General features: G+C 48.1%; 1 protein-coding gene across 7 annotated transcripts in view; it reads left to right on the top strand.

The window, feature by feature from the left end:
• The window catches only part of ABCD4 (ATP binding cassette subfamily D member 4), a 34,459-nt gene extending 19,173 nt beyond the window's left edge, over window positions 1-15,286 (top strand). For 6 of the 7 annotated variants that reach the window (XM_084630973.1, XM_084630972.1, XM_084630970.1 and 3 more), the window contains 7 exons: window positions 1,677-1,882; window positions 2,223-2,314; window positions 2,573-2,609; window positions 4,611-4,660; window positions 5,118-5,170; window positions 5,692-5,768; window positions 13,323-13,687. In XM_084630973.1, the coding sequence (XP_084487099.1) occupies window positions 1,677-1,882; window positions 2,223-2,314; window positions 2,573-2,609; window positions 4,611-4,660; window positions 5,118-5,170; window positions 5,692-5,768; window positions 13,323-13,657 (850 nt within the window). In that variant the 3' untranslated portion in view covers window positions 13,658-13,687. The other variant, XM_084630971.1, reaches the window with a different exon arrangement.
• The last annotated feature ends 57 nt before the right edge of the window (window positions 15,287-15,343 follow it).

Raw genomic sequence — 15,343 nt, 5'->3', positions numbered from 1 at the left:
GATCTGACGGTATGTTCGGGGTGTGGGCCAACCTTTCCAAACCTAGAAGTCTAAAAGCAGGCCTGAATAAAAGTGGCCTGCCTTTAACGGATGAGGACTGCAAGCCCCAAAGTCTGAAAATCCTGGCCTTGGCCTCTAACCATCAGATGCCTCTGGCCGGCAAAGTTACTTCTTTCCGTTCCCGCCATTTCTACTGTACCTGTGCTCCCCGATTCCTTCCTGCTGGGTTCCTGGTCCTGAGCAGGTTGTCGAGGAGAGGGATGGGTTCGCCTCATGCATCGGGATTGTTGTAGCTGAGCTCAGAGTGCAGCTCCCATTGTGGGCAGTGAGGCGTGAAGCAGAATGAGTAGTTTGGTTCCTGCAGTCTGACAGTTTCTGACTTGCAGTCTGAGAAGATTGGGTCTGGGAGCCCCACTGAGTATAACTTACGTAATAGCAGCCGTGGCCCCCCACAGGATCTGGGCCCCCTTGTGCTGGGGGCTGGACAAACATCTACAAAAACAGTCTCTACCTCAGAGAGCGTACGCTCTAGATCAAGGGTTCTCAGACTTTTGTATTGGTGACCCCTTTCACACAGCAAGCCTCTGAGTGCGACCCCCTCTTATACATTAAAAACACTTTTTTATATATTTAACACCATTATAAATGCTGGAGGCAAAGCAGGGTTTGGGGTGGAGGCTGACTGCTCGCAACCCCCCATGTAATAACCTCATCGCCCTCTGAGGAGTCCCAACCCACTGTTTGAGAACCCCCTGCTCTAGATAGATGAGTGAGGGGAGAGGGAGACAGTGGGATCTAGGCCTCTTATTCATAGGAGGGTGCGTGTGTTTTAAAAAGTTATGAATGAATCATCCACTCTCTGTCCATCTCTTGACCTGTCTATCAATAAGTAGCTGATTCCTTACAGGTTGTTTTCTAGCTTGAATCACTGTTTAATTCTGGATTGAAGTGTTGCCCCCCCATGAAAGGGCCTCATAAGGTATGTCTACACTGCAATGAAAACCCTGTGGCAGCGAATCCCAGAGCCTGGGTCCTTGGCCTTGTGCTACAGGGCTAACAGTAGCAGCGTAGACTTTCCCACTTGTGCTTGAAAACCCACCCCCCGCGCCAGGTTTCAGAGCCTGAACTCCAGCACAAGCGGTAACGTCTACACTGCTATTGTTAGCCCTGTAGCACGAGCCCTGAATCAGCTGACCCAGGCTCTGAGACCTGCTGGCATGGTCTTTTTGGTTTTTTTTCCAGTGTAGACCATCCATGGGGGCTGTCTATTCCCAGTACAGCCTTCCAGAGCTGGCAACTGTTATGGCAACGTTTCCACAAGGGGGAACTGGAGATCACATTTCGGTGTTACCCTTTGCCACAGCTCCTGCTGCAGGCCGGTGGCTTGTGTGGTCTGTGCTGTGCTTTTGTGCTGGGTCACTGATTAGCCCACTATTTCACGGCATAGCTGGTATAAATGACACCTTGGTACCCCAGTAACTGGTGCTTTCTAACTCAGAAGGCTGGAATCTGTTGAGTTTTTTTCTGTTGGCACCAGTCGCCATGATATCTAGGCCCTAAATATGACATTAGGGGAGGCATGTCATTTGAAAGACATCTGCTCCTCACCACCACGAGGCTCAATCACTTACCCTTGGTTCTTTTCTTCTCCTTCTGCTTTGGTGGCTGGGCTCCAGTGGTCTTGGAGAGCAGAGTGTGCTGGGGGAGACAGCCTTCCTTCTGGAGCGAGTGTCTCTCTCGGTTCCATCCTCGGACAAGCTGCTCATCAAGGACCTCGACCTACGGATTTCCCAAGGGAACAATCTGCTGATCGTGGGGAACACTGGCACGGGGAAGACGTCACTCCTGAGGGTCCTTGGTGGCCTCTGGGAGAGCACACGGGGTAAGGACGGTGACTTCTCCAAAACCTCATCCCATGAAATGGGGGGCAGGAGCTGATGCTGCCCCAGAGAGGCTGGTGGGTGGAACTTGAGCCACGAGTGGCAAGTTAGGGCCTTGTGAGTGCTGTCACTGGTGCATTCAAGCTGTCCCCTCTCCCGTGTGCTGTGGTGTGAACTTCTCATCCGTGCACTCTGCTGAGCACCTGACCTCTGATCCATGGAAGCGTGATCATTACCTAGTGCTTGGATCTCACTAATGCAGGCCTGTGCACCGGGAAAGGGCTAGAAGGTAAGCTTGTGAATTGGTGTGTCTCTCTCTCTCTCTCTCTCGGATCTATGCAGGGAACATCCACATGCTGAGCTGCTTTGGTCCCCATGGGGTGGTGTTCCTGCCACAGAGACCTTTCTTCACAGATGGAACCCTGCGAGAGCAGGTGAGTCTGTTTGGTGCAGGGGTCCCACAGGCTGGCTGCACAAAGTGACAGTCCCAGTCCCTAGTTGCACTCGGAGCAGATGGGACGGGACAAGCAACCCCAGTGCTATGAAATTGTGGGCTGCATAAAAGCTCATAGGAGAATGGACTGGTGACAGCTCATCTCCTCGCGTCTGAGTTCTGGGCCCAGCGTGTGGCTGTGATGAACTCCATGTCCAGCTTCCTCTGACATGGGTCTGTGTTTGGTTTGTTCAACCAGGTGATTTATCCTCTGAAGAAGATTTATCCAGTTTCAGGTGAGTGGAAATTAATTGAAGCAGCTATTAAGTGATTACTGGCTGCACCTGCCCCCCTACACAGCCCACTGGCACATGGTTTTTTCTAGCTCAGCATCTCCGTGCCTGTCCGTATGTTAGCAGCACTAACTCGTTCTGTTTCTGCTGCCCTTAGCATTTCCTTGAAAGCCTTATCTGTGTCTGTAGTTCAGCTCCATGCTCTCCATACACTTCCGGGAGGAGGATTCGCTTTTGTGAAGCCACATTGGCTGCTGCTTGTCCCTTGTTCATTGCTACTTATGTACGGAATCTTCTCGGATTCCCTGCTGATTTCCATACGTGTGTGTGGAGAGGAAGTACTCAAATCACCCTTACTACACTTCTGAATTCTCCCAGATTCTGAATTAGTCAAACACTGAGTCTTCACCTTCTGACCAGTAAGAAGTAGGTCCATGAAGGGTATCTTAGGAGTGGAACTGCCCCGTGAGACCAGAATCAGTGGATTCAGGGTGCTGTGGATTTTCTCTCGGTGCTGTACTAGTTGCCCATGACACTCCTTTGTTCTTTGTAATGTTACCCAACATATTTCATCACCAGCCCCCTTCTGAACCAAATTATGTCTTGTTGTCATGGTAAATATATATTGAGTTAAATTTCTGAAAGCACTTTTCCCAGCAGATGTAGGTGTTTGTTTAAAAAACAAAAAAACATTAAATATACAAAACCGAAGCTTAAAAAAACCTGCCCATCCAAAGTTTACCGAGACCACAGGGCTACTTGTCCAGTGTAACCACTCTTTATTGCACAACTCATGACTGGCTGCTCCCACTCCTAGATTTATTGTGTTATCCTCCTGCTGGATGGTGGGTATTTATTGCTGTACCAAGGAGGGCTGGACAGTCATTTCTTGTAACTTTTAGTGTGTTTTATGACTGCTTCACAGAGTGTAGAGCCTGCCTACAGAGCCTATTCTAAATAAACCTACCCCTCACAAAGAACCTGAGAAAATAGCTGGACTTTGCATTATGTCCTGAAGGCAAATGAATCCTGGTTCTGTCAGACCCCTAGGAAGTGTGTTCCATAGTCAGGCCCTGCTGTGGGTGGTATCCTGTGGGAGGGAAAGAGAATCTTTCCCATGCTCCCCCGCCAAAGCACACCCCGTGACCAGTGTAGCCAGGAGTCAAGCCTAGTAGGACTCTATCAGTTATAACCAGACTGGAGTCTGACTGGAAGCCAGTGCAGACTGCAGAGCTCCAGTGTAATGTTGTCTGAGGGAAGTGATGCCCAATAAGCTGGCAACTACATTCTGCTTCCAGATGTAGAGTGCATTGGAGTCGCCTAATGTCAAGGTGGCAAAGGCTAACTTCACTTCAGAGAGGCACTTGGTAGGTACATGGCCCTTCTGTTTAGCTTCCAGATCAGCTCACGTGTCTATTTTAGATTTCAGCTGGCTGGCTTGTTTTAGCTCTGATATTGTCCCTGCATTTGTTGGAACTTCTTGTTCCTCTCCCAGAACTCCCCATTTGTTGGTGCCTGTGTTCTGACTCCTGGGATTCCCCGGTTTGCAATATGAGGGTTTAGAGCTTTTAGGCAGTCTTGCTTAAGGCATGTTTCTGTTGCAGTTGGGCACAGTCAGAACTACTGAACCCTTGGTCCCTGTGTTTCTCCTCCCTTGCTCTCCACTGACCCAGGTGCTAGATATAGCTCTGAAATGTGCTGCCTAGAAGTCTGCTTTGTTCATGGTGCTGCTCCTGGATGTTGGTGTTTAACCTCCCCTGCATGTGGTGGGCCTGTAGGAGCCACTTGAGGATTAGCCTTGGGCCGAACGGTGGAGTGTGAAATCTGCAGCTTTCAGTGGTTCAGACAGTCAAAAGTTAGACTTTAAATGACTTAGTTGAAAAATAAACAAGCAACCAGAAACTCTCATGGGAAGCAGTGGGAGATTTGGGCCCATTGGCCCATCCTTGGTGATCCCACAGAAGTGTTGTCCTGGATGTGGTGATGATGCTCTTTGTGTTCTAGGGTCTGCAGATGATGAGAGGATCCTGCATTTCCTGGAGCTGGCTGGGCTGGTGAGTTGCTAAGGGAGCTGACAACAGCATAATGGGCCTGCTCTATCACTGAGGGCACTGCTCTCCTACCTCTCCCGGCAGGGCAGTACAGTGCTGAGTGTCATGTGCAGGGGTTATCTGTTACCTGGACAGGGTGTTATCTGTTACCTACCTCCCACTAGGCTCAGCAGAGGAGGAGTATTGCTGTGGAAGGTGTGACACCGGTGAGGAGGTGGGAACGTATCAAAGGCAGGAGTGACACCGGGGTGGGAGAAGGGATGTCATGGGAAGGTGAAATCAGGAGGCACGTTTGTGGGGGAGCTGACTTTGGGAGAAGGATGGAAAGGGGTTATTGAGGACAGCACTGGGGAGGAAAGGGGTGGTTCTATTCAGGACTGTATCTGCCGTGGGAGGCTGTTGGTCAGAGCCGGGGACGTGCTCAGATTTTCATTAGTCTCTTTTCCTGTGTCGTTTGCAGTCTGATTTGTTGGTGCGCACAGGGGGTCTGGACCAGCAGGTGGATTGGAACTGGTAAGGCTGGTGCAGTGTCTGAGGCTAGGTTTGTGTAGATTTCCTGGTTAGTGGAAGTGAGTGCGGGGCAGTCACACAGAGCTGACCTGAGTTATGAGGGGAATATCCTCTGCATCCAGCCGCACAGGGGTAAGGGAATGGTATTTTGGAGCAAAGATGTCATCTTAGCACTGAGTGTCTGTTCCGGCATCCCTGCCCCCAACATCTGAGTCTGATAGTCCCACATAGGCACATCTGCTCCCAAAGCAATCTGAGATCCCTGGGGCTGCAGAGCCACCCCTAAGCTCTGAATCTGACAGCTCTGGGTGCCAAGCTTGGAAAGGAATTGGCTCCATGTGAGCGGGGTGTGTGTGTGTGTGTGTGGCAGGGGGCGGCTGTGTACCTCTGCAGGAGACTGCTCTGTGAGGCAGACAGTGAAGGTGGATCACATGATTCTCTGGTGTTACCGATTGCCAGAGGGTTGGGTTCATCAGCAAGTTGGTGCTAATTGTGGCTTGTTCTGATTCTTGGCTCTGCTGCAGGTATGACATCCTGTCCCCAGGGGAGATGCAGAGACTCTCATTTGCAAGGCTCTTCTACCTCCAGCCCAGATATGCAGGTGAGTGACTGCAAGCTGGAGAAGAGTAGGTCTCTGTGCAGCTGGAGGGGTAAACCAGCTCTTTTTAGAAAACCTCCTTTCCTTTGCCAGGAACCATCTGGGTCTCTTTGACATCAGTCATGACTTCCTGTGTGTACCCTCCAGCTGCCAGATGACGTGTGCTTCTGTCCCAGTGAACATATTTATACAGTCCCATAGTTCAGGATGCCTGCTGGACAAAAAAGTGGCAAATATCTGCCCTAGGGAGCTTTTGTCTGTTAGACTAAACTGTGCAAAAGAGGCTGAACAAAGGTGAGGGATTCAGCAGGTAATCACTGAAAGTGGAAGGGCAAGGAAGAAGAGAAGAGTGGCTAGCCCTATAGGAAAAGGGGAAGAGTCAATGGAGACTACACCAAATATGAGCCCCAGGAGGATACAGGATGGGTTAAAGAGGATTACAAGGGAGAATAGGAATGGAAAGAACTTGCAGCCAGGGGGAACAGGGGATAGACTGGAGAATAGCACCGTCACTAGGAAAAGGCAGGTCTATGTGATTGGGGACTCTTTACTGAGAAGAATAGATAGGCCTGTAACCACAGCTGATCCAGAGAATAGGAGGGTGTGCTGTCTTCCAGGTGCTAAGATACGGGATGTAGACCTGAGGTTGAAAAGGATTCTAAAGGGAGCAGGAAAGAATCCCCTAATTATTATTCTTGTGGGAACAAATGATACGGCTAGATTCTCGCTGGAAAGTATTAAGGGAGACTATGCTAGGCTGGGGAAGATGCTTAAGGAAATCGAGGCTCAGGTGACCTTTAGTGGGATTCTGCCTGTTCCTAGAGAAGGGCAACAAAGGTGTGACAAGATTATGACCATCAACAGATGGCTTAGGCAGTGGTGCTATAAGGAGGGCTTGGGGATGTATGGCCACTGGGAGGCATTCATGGACAGAGGACAGTTCTCTCAGGATGGACTTCATCTGAGTAGGGAAGGAAATAGACTTCTAGGATGGAGGCTGGCACAACTGATTAAGAGAGCTTTAAACTAGGAATTTGGGGGAGATGGTTGGGAGATGTCCAGGTAATCTCCATGCTGGATTTTAGCATTGAGAGGAAAGAAAACGAAGTAAAAAAGGGTACAGCCGTGGGTAGGAGGAAGGGCAGTGTGGGTACCAGTCTAATAGGTTATACTGGCTGTAGAATGACTGTGCCTAATAGGGTACAGAATGTGAGTGAGGCCAAACAGCAAAAATTAAGATGTTTGTACACCAATGCGAGGAGCCTAGGTAACAAAATGGAGGAACTAGAGCTACTGGTGCAGGAAGTGAAACCAGGTATTATAGGGATAACGGAGACCTGGTGGAATAGTCGTCATGACTGGACTACGGGTATTGAAGGGTATGTGCTGTTTAGGAGAGACCGAAATAAAGGTAAAGGTGGTGGGGTAGCACTGTATATCAATGATGAGGTAGAATGTAAAGAAATAAGAAGCAATGAAATGGATATGACTGAGTCCGTCTGGGCAAAAATTACATTGGGGAAGAAAACTATTAGAGCCTCCCCTGGGATAGTGCTTGGGGTGTGCTATAGACCGCCGGGATCTAATTTGGATACGGATAGAGCCCTCTTTAATGTTTTTAATAAAGTAAATACTAATGGAAACTGTGTGATCATGGGAGACTTTAACTTCCCAGATATAGACTGGAGGATGAGTGCTAGTAATAATAATAGGGCTCAGATTTTCCTAGATGCGATAGCTGATGGATTCCTTCATCAAGTAGTTGCTGAACCGACTAGAGGGGAGGCCATTTTAGATTTGGTTTTGGTGAGTAGTGAGGACCTCATAGAAGAAATGGTTGTAGGAGATAGTCTTGGCTCAAGTGATCATGAACTAATTCAGTTCAAACTGAATGGAAGGATTAACAAAAATAAATCTGTGACTAGGGTTTTTGATTTCAGAAGGGCTGACTTTCAAAAATTAAGGAAATTAGTTAGGGAAGTGGATTGGACTGAAGAATTTATAGATCTAAAGGTAGAGAGGCCTGGGATTATTTTAAATCAAAGCTGCAGAAGCTATCGGAAGCCTGCATCCCAAGAAAGGGGAAAAAATTCATAGGCAGGAGTTGTAGACCAAGCTGGATGAGCAAGCATCTCAGAGAGGTGACTAAGAAAAAGCAGAAAGCATACAGGGAGTGGAAGATGGGAGGGATCAGCAAGGAAAGCTACCTTATTGAGGTCAGAACATGTAGGGATAAAGTGAGACAGGCTAAAAGTCAAGTAGAGTTGGACCTTGCAAAGGGAATTAAAACCAATAGTAAAAGGTTCTATAGTCATATAAATAAGAAGAAAACAAAGAAAGAAGAGGTGGGACCGCTAAACACTGAGGATGGAGTGGAGGTCAAGGATAATCTAGGCATGGCCCAATATCTAAACAAATACTTTGCCTCAGTCTTTAATAAGACTAAAGAGGATCTTGGGGATAATGGTAGCATGACAAATGGGAATGAGGATATGGAGGTAGACATTACCATATTTGAGGTAGAAGCGAAACTCAAACAGCTTAATGGGACTAAATCGGGGGGCCCAGATAACCTTCATCCAAGAATATTAAAGGAATTGGCATATGAAATTGCAAGCCCATTAGCGAGAATTTTTAATGAATCTGTAAACTCAGGGGTTGTACCGTATGATTGGAGAATTGCTAACATAGTTCCTGTTTTTAAGAAAGGGAAAAAAAGTGATCCGGGTAATTATAGGCCTGTTAGTTTAACATCTGTAGTACGCAAGGTCTTGGAAAAAATTTTGAAGGAGAAGGTAGTTAAGGACATTGAAGTCAATGGTAAATGGGACAAAATACAACATGGTTTTACAAAAGTAGATCGTGCCAAACCAACCTGATCTCCTTCTTTGAGAAAGTAACAGATTTTTTAGACAAAGGAAACGCAGTGGATCTAATTTACCTAGATTTTAGTAAGGCATTTGATACTGTGCCACATGCGGAATTATTAGTTAAATTAGATAAGATGGGGATCAATAGGAAAATTGAAAGGTGGATAAGAAATTGGTTAAAGGGGAGACTACAACGGGTCCTACTGAAAGGTGAACTGTCAGGCTGGAGGGAGGTTACCAGTGGAGTTCCTCAAGGATCGGTTTTGGGACCAATCTTATTTAATCTTTTTATTACTGACCTTGGCACGAAATGTGGGAGCGTGCTAATAAAGTCTGTGGATGATACAAAGCTGGGAGGTATTGCCAATTTAAAGAAGGACAGGGATATCCTACAGGAGGATCTGGATGACCTTGTAAACTGGAGTAATAGTAATAGGATGGGTTTCAGAGTAACAGCCGTGTTAGTCTGTATTTGCAAAAAGAAAAGGAGTACTTGTGGCACCTTAGAGACTAACCAATTTATTTGAGCATAAGCTTTCGTGAGCTAATAGGATGAAATTTAATAGTGAGAAGTGTAAGGTCATGCATTTAGGGATTAATAACAAGAATTTTAGTTATAAGATAGGGACGCATCAATTAGAAGTAACGGAGGAGGAAAAGGACCTTGGAGTATTGGTTGATCATAGGATGACTATGAGCTGCCAATGTGATATGGCCGTGAAAAAAGCCAATGCGGTCTTGGGATGCATCAGGAGAGGTATTTCCAGTAGGGATAAGGAGGTTTTAGTACCGTTATACAAGGCACTGGTGAGACCTCACCTGGAATACTGTGTGCAGTTCTGGTTTCCCATGTTTAAGAAGGATGAATTCAAACTGGAACAGGTACAGAGAAGGGCTACTAGGATGATCCGAGGAATGGAAAACTTGTCTTATGAAAGGAGACTCAAGGAGCTTGGCTTGTTTAGCCTAACCAAAAGAAGCTTGAGGGGAGATATGATTGCTCTCTGTAAATATATCAGAGGGATAAATACCGGAGAGGGAGAGGAATTATTTAAGCTCAGTACCAATGTGGACACAAGAACAAATGGATATAAACTGGCCACCAGGAAATTTAGACTAGAAATTAGATGAAGGTTTCTAACCATCAGAGGAGTGAAGTTTTGGAATAGCCTTCCAAGGGAAGCAGTGGGGGCAAAAGATCTATCTGGCTTTAAGATTAAACTCAATAAGTTTATGGAGGAGATGGTATGATGGGATAACATGCTTTTGGTAATTAAATATTCATGGTAAATAGGCCTAATGGCCTGTGATGGGATGTTAGATGGGGTGGGATCTGAGTTACCCAGGAAAGAATTTTCTGGAGTATCTGGCTGGTGAATCTTGCCCATATGCTCAGGGTTTAGCTGATCGCCATATTTGGGGTCGGGAACTAATTTTCCTCCAGGGCAGATTGGAAGAGGCCCTGGAGGTTTTTCGCCTTCCTCTGTAGTGTGGGGCACGGGTCACTTGCTGGAGGATTCTCTGCTCCTTGAAGTCTTTAAACTACAATTTGAGGACTTCAGTAGCACAGATATAGGTGAGAGGTTTTTTGCAGGAGTGGGTGGGTGAAATTCTGTGGCCTGTGTTGTGCAGGAGGTCAGACTAGATGATCATAATGGTCCCTTCTGACCTAAATATCTATGAATCTAAGGCCTTGAAGTTTGGCAGGGAGATGGCCTTAGTGTCAGGGATGTGCCTTTTGCCATCCTCCAGGAAAATCTGCCCAAATTTAGTCAAGTTATAAGCCTTTCAAAAAATTGCAACTTGCACCTGCTCATTAAAGACTTGCTAGAGCTTCAGAGCTAGCTTTGCAGAAGAGTCGATTTGCACTGGATATGCTGTAGCCCAGGGCTGAGTCGGACTTTCCTTGCAATTGCTGCTGTAGGCTGTGTGAGACCTGGGCACTAGAACTGAGAGCAGGGAGCCTGTCTCTCCTGTGCTCTGTGGGATGAGGAGCCCAGCGTGGGTAAGAGACAAGAATGGGACAGGTTGGAGGGGACAGGGCAGAAGGGGTCAAGTCTTAGTGGGGGAGTGGCAGTACCCTCTAGAGCGTGTTCCTTCCAGAACCTGCAGTAGAACCCAAGACTCCTGAGTCTCACCATTGCTCTGGTGTCAGCAAAGATCTGTGAAATCCACTGGTAAAGCATTTCCCATCCCCCTCTAGTGCTGGTTAAATGGGTAACCTTAATCCTGGCATTTCCTGACTTTTGAGTGCTTGACTTTGCAACTTTAATAATGTACTTTCAGTGCAGATTTGTATGTGTCTGTGTGTAGTATAGGAGGTAACTTGTGAGTGAATTTTGGGTTCATTGTTATATCGTGGACAAAGTACAGGTAGATCGAGTTACAGTATTGAGCTTTTTTGCCTCTCATCAGGTTCTCTGGCCCACAGTGAGATAGTTGTTGGGGAGAAGGTTGTGACTGGCCTCGCCACTAGATCACTTTCCCCTCCAGGGGGAGGCTTGTGCATTAATTATTTACAGTAAGTGTTGGTAACGAGCGAGCCTAGCATTTTGGCAGGGAGAGTGTATCTGTGATCTATATTGCAACGGGAGGTCGGGTGTAGGGATTGAGTGGGGGAGGGGGAAGAGCTTCCAAGTGCGAAAAGTGATCTTAGCTCATCCTTAGCTCAGTTTTTTTTATCCAACTTGTTTACCAGGGAATTTCTTACATGGGGGTGCGTATTCAGCAAGGTTCCCTGAAAGCTCCGTCAGGGACACTTGTAACCCCACTTAGTGCAACATTTCATAGAAAAACATCAGAAGTTACTTTTCAAAGGTTGAGCTTATGGAGGCTCCTCTTCCTCGGCTGGCGGCTGTCATAACCGGGGCCCTGATGTTCCCCACAGTGCCACACAACCCACCCTTTGGTGTGGAATTGTGCTCTGGAATCTCAACTTTTGTTTGTTTTCTAGCTCTAATGGTTGGGAAGATAAACTTGAAAACGTGACCTGCTCAGAATCCGCGCAGTGTTGTCTGCGTAGCAGCAGGCAGCCTGAAATAACTCTGAGCGGGAGTATTGTGCTTAGGAAGGAAAAATCAAATGCACAGCTACAAAATGGAGAATAACTGGCTCAGCAGCAGCAGAGGATCTGGGCCCATAGTGGATCATAAATTGAATATGAACCAACAATGTGATGCATTTGAGAAAAGGCAAATATCCATTCTGGGTGTATTAACAGGAGTATCATATCTAAGCCATGGGAGGTAATTTTTCTACTCAGCACTGGCACAGCCTCAGCTGGCGTATTGTGACCAGTTCTCAGCACAACAGTTGAAGAAAAATGTGGACAAATTGGAAGGAGTCCAGAAGAGAGCAACACAAATGATAAACAGTTTAGACAACCTGACTTTTATGAGGAAAGGTTAAAAAAAACTGGGCACGTTCAGTCTTGAGGAAAAAAGAGTGAAGGGGGGAAGCTGATAAATCTTCCAATATGTTAAGGTCTGTTATTGAGAGGATAGTGATCAGTTTTCTCCATGTCTATTGAAGGTAGGACAAGAAGTAAAGGGCTTAATCTGGAGTAAAGGAGATTCATGTTGCTATCAGGAAAAACTAACTATAAGGCTCGTTAAGCACTGAAACAAGTTACCAAGGGACGTTGTGGAATCCCCATCACTGGAGGCTTTTAAAAAAGAGATTAGACAAAAACCTGTCCGGGTGATCTGGGTTGACTTGGTCCTGCTTCAGCGCAAGGAGCTGGACTAATTGACGACTTGAGGTCCCTTCCAGCCCTTTATTTCTATGATCTATCCCATTCATCACATTGGGATGTTGATTCTGAAACCTAAAGATCCAAATGTACCTGGCAGCCTTGTTGAGCTGGATGTTTCTGCTAAAGTGAATCACCAATGGAAATGCTTACAGCACGATCCCCAGGCACCAACACCTGCAGCTTGTTTCCTCTCAACCCCTGCCACCAGTACAGAAATCTTTGGCATATTGAAAACTAAAAATTATGGAGTCTGTAAAATAAATTCAGTTTAATCTCTAACCAATAGCCCAGGGACTCCAGGACTGTAGTATTAATAAACCTCTTCATTTTTAATTTAAGTGAAATGGCTGCAGAATTTCCAGTCTGCCCCACCAGCTTGTAGCTGAATTCAGAAACATTGCCACAGAATTGAGGTCCAGTTTGTGGAGTGAATGGGCCTGGGGTTCTAGCTTCCCCAATGTCGCCAGCCCTGGAGACTTTCTCATAGGGGAGACTTCCCCAGATTATAAGGTGTTTGAAGGTTCTTAGGGAAAGACAAACCCCGGTGATACTCACTGGCATCTGGCTGTGATGGAGGGGGTACGTGACGCGAGCTGCATTCTTTTGGCTGGAGTAGGAGTCCTTTTGGGAAGACCAGGTTTCCCCTTCAGCAGATAGTAGCTTTGGGAGCTGGGACCAGCGGTGAACAAAGGTCCCTACTCTGCTTCTCTGGTACCTTTTGTAGTTTGCCTAAGAGTCCCTCCATGGAGGTTTCAGCCTTGCCAGCTCCATGCAGCATGTGAGCAATGTTCTCAACAGCTGCTCAGTTCAGAATCCACACCTACAGGGAAGAGCAGGCTCGAGGGCAGGGATTGGTTGGGCTGGCTAGCTAGCCTGAGTGGTTGTAGTCCTTGGATGATGCCATGTTGATGGGGCTTTCTGCTTTGCTCTCAGTGTTGGATGAAGCCACCAGTGCTCTGACAGAGGAGGTGGAGAATGAGCTATACTGCACCTGCGCTCAGCTGGGGATGACACTAGTCAGTGTGGGACATCGCACCAGCCTGGAAAAGGTGAGACAGAGAGTGGCAGACCTATTTCCATCAGCAGTGTGGGGCCTGTTAGCTCCTGGACTGCATGTGGGACTGAACAGGGCAGGGAAGGGCAGGTGGATGAATGGGCGAGGCATATGTTGTCAGTGGGTGGATGGCATGGAGTTGGGCAGGGAGGGAGAGAGATGGTGGGGTGTATATGGGTCAGCTCCTGGGGAGGAAGTGGATCCCCCCCTTTGAAGCCAAGGCACTCAGTTGTGTGTTGCTGAATTGCAGTTTCACAGTTGGATTTTGAAACTCTCCGGAAGAGGAAGATGGGAACTAACAAGAACCGAGAGAGTGAGGCGGCTCCCAGCCAGTGAGGGATGCTAAACAACGTACTGAGGCTTGAGACTGGTTAATTACCCAGGAGCTGCAGAAACTACCTGCACCACAGGAGATACCTGATTAGTAGAACTGTAGGAACTGCAGAGCCACCAGGAGCCAATAAGTATTCAGGGAGGAAGGTGATGGTTTCTGGATTTTACTGAAGGAACCAGGGCTGAGTCTTTTCTTTCTGCCTGTTGTCCAAACTGCCGCTTGTTGGGTGCTGCTGAGAGTGGAGGCTTCTGTCCCTCCCAGAGAGGGGCTTCTCCCCAAACCTTTCCCCTGGCATCCGATTCCCTCTTCCTGCCTATCGTGCTAGGGGGAGCAGAAGGAGCCCCTCTTCTTGCTGCTTTTGAGAGGGGATAACTTTGGGTGGAGTGGGGGAACTTCTGGGTGCCAGGAGAAGGCATCATTTGGTGCTATGCAAAGGCAGGGCCAGTGCTGCCTGCATTTGACTGCAGTGTGATGGTGGCTCAGAAAGGACCATAGTCTCCACAGGGACCATTATCATCTGGGCCTGAGGCTGGAATCTGTTTGGATGGACAGGGCCCATGTCTCCTCATTCTGTTCAGGGTCGTGCTCAGCACATGGTGGATTAGTCCATGGAGTTTGTGTCGTCTCACCCTAGGGTGAACCTCACTAGAAGCATTTTGCATGAAAATCCCAGGCCTGTTTGCATGGGGTATGTGTGTCAGCATTCATCAAGCAGCCTGAGCTGGTGCCAGGCAGCAGCCGCCACCGCCTCCTGTCATCCTGCACTAGGGCTGGCCTTACACGAGGGCTACGTGGGCGACTGCCTAGGGCATCAAGGATGCAGCATCCGAGTGCCACAAGCTGGTGGCCCTGGGCTACCAGAGCCGGGGTGAGTGGAAGCTGGGCTGGAGCCTCTGGCCAGCTGGGCAGGGGGTGGGCAGTGCTGCCCTGAGCTGCCAGCCTTTCTGGGAGGTGCAGGTCAGCCGGGCTCATGCCTGCAGAGCCAGTGCACCCACTCTCCTCCTGCTAGGTGTGCAGGGGTGTATGGCCAGGGGAGACCCTGGGGTCCAACTTCTCCCTGTGCAGCCTGGCAGGCACCTGATCCCTGCACCCCATGCTGCAGTTCTCAAACTCCAAAGAAAGGCCGACTCTGTCTGCACCGCCACCCCTCCCCTACACAGACACAGTGCTGTGGCAGTGGGTTTGGAGCAGCAGCCGGAAAAGTGTCAGCGATTAATGTTCTACATGGACATGCTGGAGCTGGGAGCCATCCTGAAGAGAGGCCTCCAATCTGGGGTTAACTAACCTCCCCCCTCTGCCTCCTTTCTCGTTATCCAGATGCTGGGAGGGGTATGGTGGCTTCTCACTAGGGCCTTCTGCTTCTCAGGGAGGAAGCAGGACCCCCTTCCTCACCCCCTCACTCCTACTGCCCCCAGACATGGTCACCTCTCAGAGGAGCGGTCTGCTTTGGAGGTTTAGTCCAAGGTCTTCAGTGCCAGTGTAAAAAATAAAGGTCTGATCTCAGCTGAATTACTGGTGCCTGCTGATTGGCTTTTTCTAGACTAGGTTCCAAATTTGATGGGGGTG

Source organism: Lepidochelys olivacea (assembly GCF_965140295.1).
Source record: "Lepidochelys olivacea isolate rLepOli2 genome assembly, chromosome: 6".
In the NCBI taxonomy this organism is placed as follows: domain Eukaryota; kingdom Metazoa; phylum Chordata; order Testudines; family Cheloniidae; genus Lepidochelys; species Lepidochelys olivacea.
The sequence above is the reverse complement of the archived record's forward strand: the minus strand, read 5'-3'. Positions and strand labels throughout refer to the sequence as shown.